Source organism: Cebus imitator, unplaced genomic scaffold (assembly GCF_001604975.1).
Source record: "Cebus imitator isolate Cc_AM_T3 unplaced genomic scaffold, Cebus_imitator-1.0 Scaffold180, whole genome shotgun sequence".
NCBI lineage: Eukaryota > Metazoa > Chordata > Mammalia > Primates > Cebidae > Cebus > Cebus imitator.
This window is the reverse complement of record NW_016107495.1, coordinates 2,926,893-2,928,465: the sequence shown is the minus strand read 5'-3', so window position 1 is coordinate 2,928,465 and position 1,573 is coordinate 2,926,893. Positions and strand designations below refer to the sequence as shown.

The window sequence follows — 1,573 nt, the reverse complement described above, 5'->3', positions numbered from 1 at the left end:
CAATAACAACAACTTTCGGAGGCCTAAGCAGGTGGATCATCTGATGTCAGGAGTTTGAGACCAGTCTGGCCAACTTAGTGAAACCCCATCTCTACTAAAAATATAAAAAATTAGCCGGGTGTGGTGGTGCACGCCTGTAGTCCCAGCTACTTGGGAGGCTAAGGCAGGAAAATTGTTTGAATCCGGGAGGCAGAGATTGCAGTGAGCTGAGATTGTGCCACTGCATTCCAACCTGGGCAGCAGAGCAAGACTGTCTCAAAAAACAAATAAAAATATTTGGGATTTTTTTTTTTTTTTTCTGAGACAAAGTCTCACTCTGTCAGCAGGCTGGAGTGCAATGGCATATTCTTCACGCACTGCAACCTCCAATTCCCTGGTTCAAGCAATCCTCCTGCCTCAGCCTCCCGAGTAGCTGGGATAAAGGCACATGCCACCATGCCCAACTAATTTTTGTATTTTTAGTAGAGATGGGGTTTCACCATGTTGGCCAGGATGCTGTCAATCTTCTGACCTCGTGATCTGCCCGCCTTTGCCTCCCAAAGTGCTGGGATTACAGCATGAGCCACCACATTCAGCCGGAAACGTCTTAATCTACTAGAATTTGATATCAGGGAAGCCATGCTGTTTTAAAACACTTTTTCAAACAACTGGCAGAAACCAGCCAGTGCTTTGTACTAAATCTGCCTAAAGCCAAACAGCATTCCTTATGGCCTTATGTTATCTACTTTTAACTTACTTTTTTAAAACTAAAATGAGGACAGTAATAGCACCTTGTATCTTAAAGGGTTGTTGTGAGAACTTACAACACTTAGCACACAGCAGAAGGCCAATAAATCCTAGTTCCTTCATTTCATTGTTACTGTCCCATTAAACATTTTTAATCATTTTCCCTAATGCTTTTCCATTTCTCTGCTAGTTGTGAGGCCTACAATTGGTAAGGCTGCTTCTCTCATACCGAAGTATTCTATACCAAAGGAAATATAGGAAAGAGAAGGAACTATTTAAACTTCAGCTTAGAGACAAAATCTTAGCGATGGAGGTTGTACACTTATCTTCCTAGGGATAAAATTAGGAAATGCATTTTCTTTCTTCCCAGAGACATTGCTGCCAGGAACTGCCTCTTGACCTGTCCAGGCCCTGGAAGAGTGGCCAAGATTGGGGACTTCGGGATGGCCCGAGACATCTACCGGTGAGTAAAGATGGCATCACCCCTCAAGGTCTGTCTCTTCCACCTCGTCCCCTCAAGCGAATGGGGTGTCGCCGCTTGTTCCTTATATCATCTCCTGTTACCCTGTCAACTTTCCACCTAAAATTTCACTAAGTCCCTTTTCAGGAAATGGGAAACCTTAATCAGTGACCACGCCTGAAGGCCTAAATCGGGGATCACACTTCCTGCAATAATTAACACCAAGTTCTTAATTAGGTTGTCTATCCTGTCGTTCAGGTTCCGACTCTCTGATCCCGCCATGCTCTGAGATGTGGATAACTTGGAGACTCGAAGTGGAAAGACCTTCAAAGTGAACTTATTTAACTTCTTCAACTCCTCTTTTTTTTTTTTTTTTTTTTTTTTTTT

General features: G+C 43.2%; 1 protein-coding gene across 2 annotated transcripts in view; it reads left to right on the top strand.

Moving 5' to 3' along the window:
* The window catches only part of ALK (ALK receptor tyrosine kinase), a 755,264-nt gene that overhangs the window by 731,205 nt on the left and 22,486 nt on the right, over positions 1 to 1,573 (top strand). For both annotated transcript variants that reach the window (XM_017545664.2, XM_037744648.1), the window contains one exon: positions 1,097 to 1,189. In XM_017545664.2, coding sequence (XP_017401153.1) covers positions 1,097 to 1,189 — 93 coding nt within the window. The remainder of the gene's footprint in view (positions 1 to 1,096; positions 1,190 to 1,573) is intronic.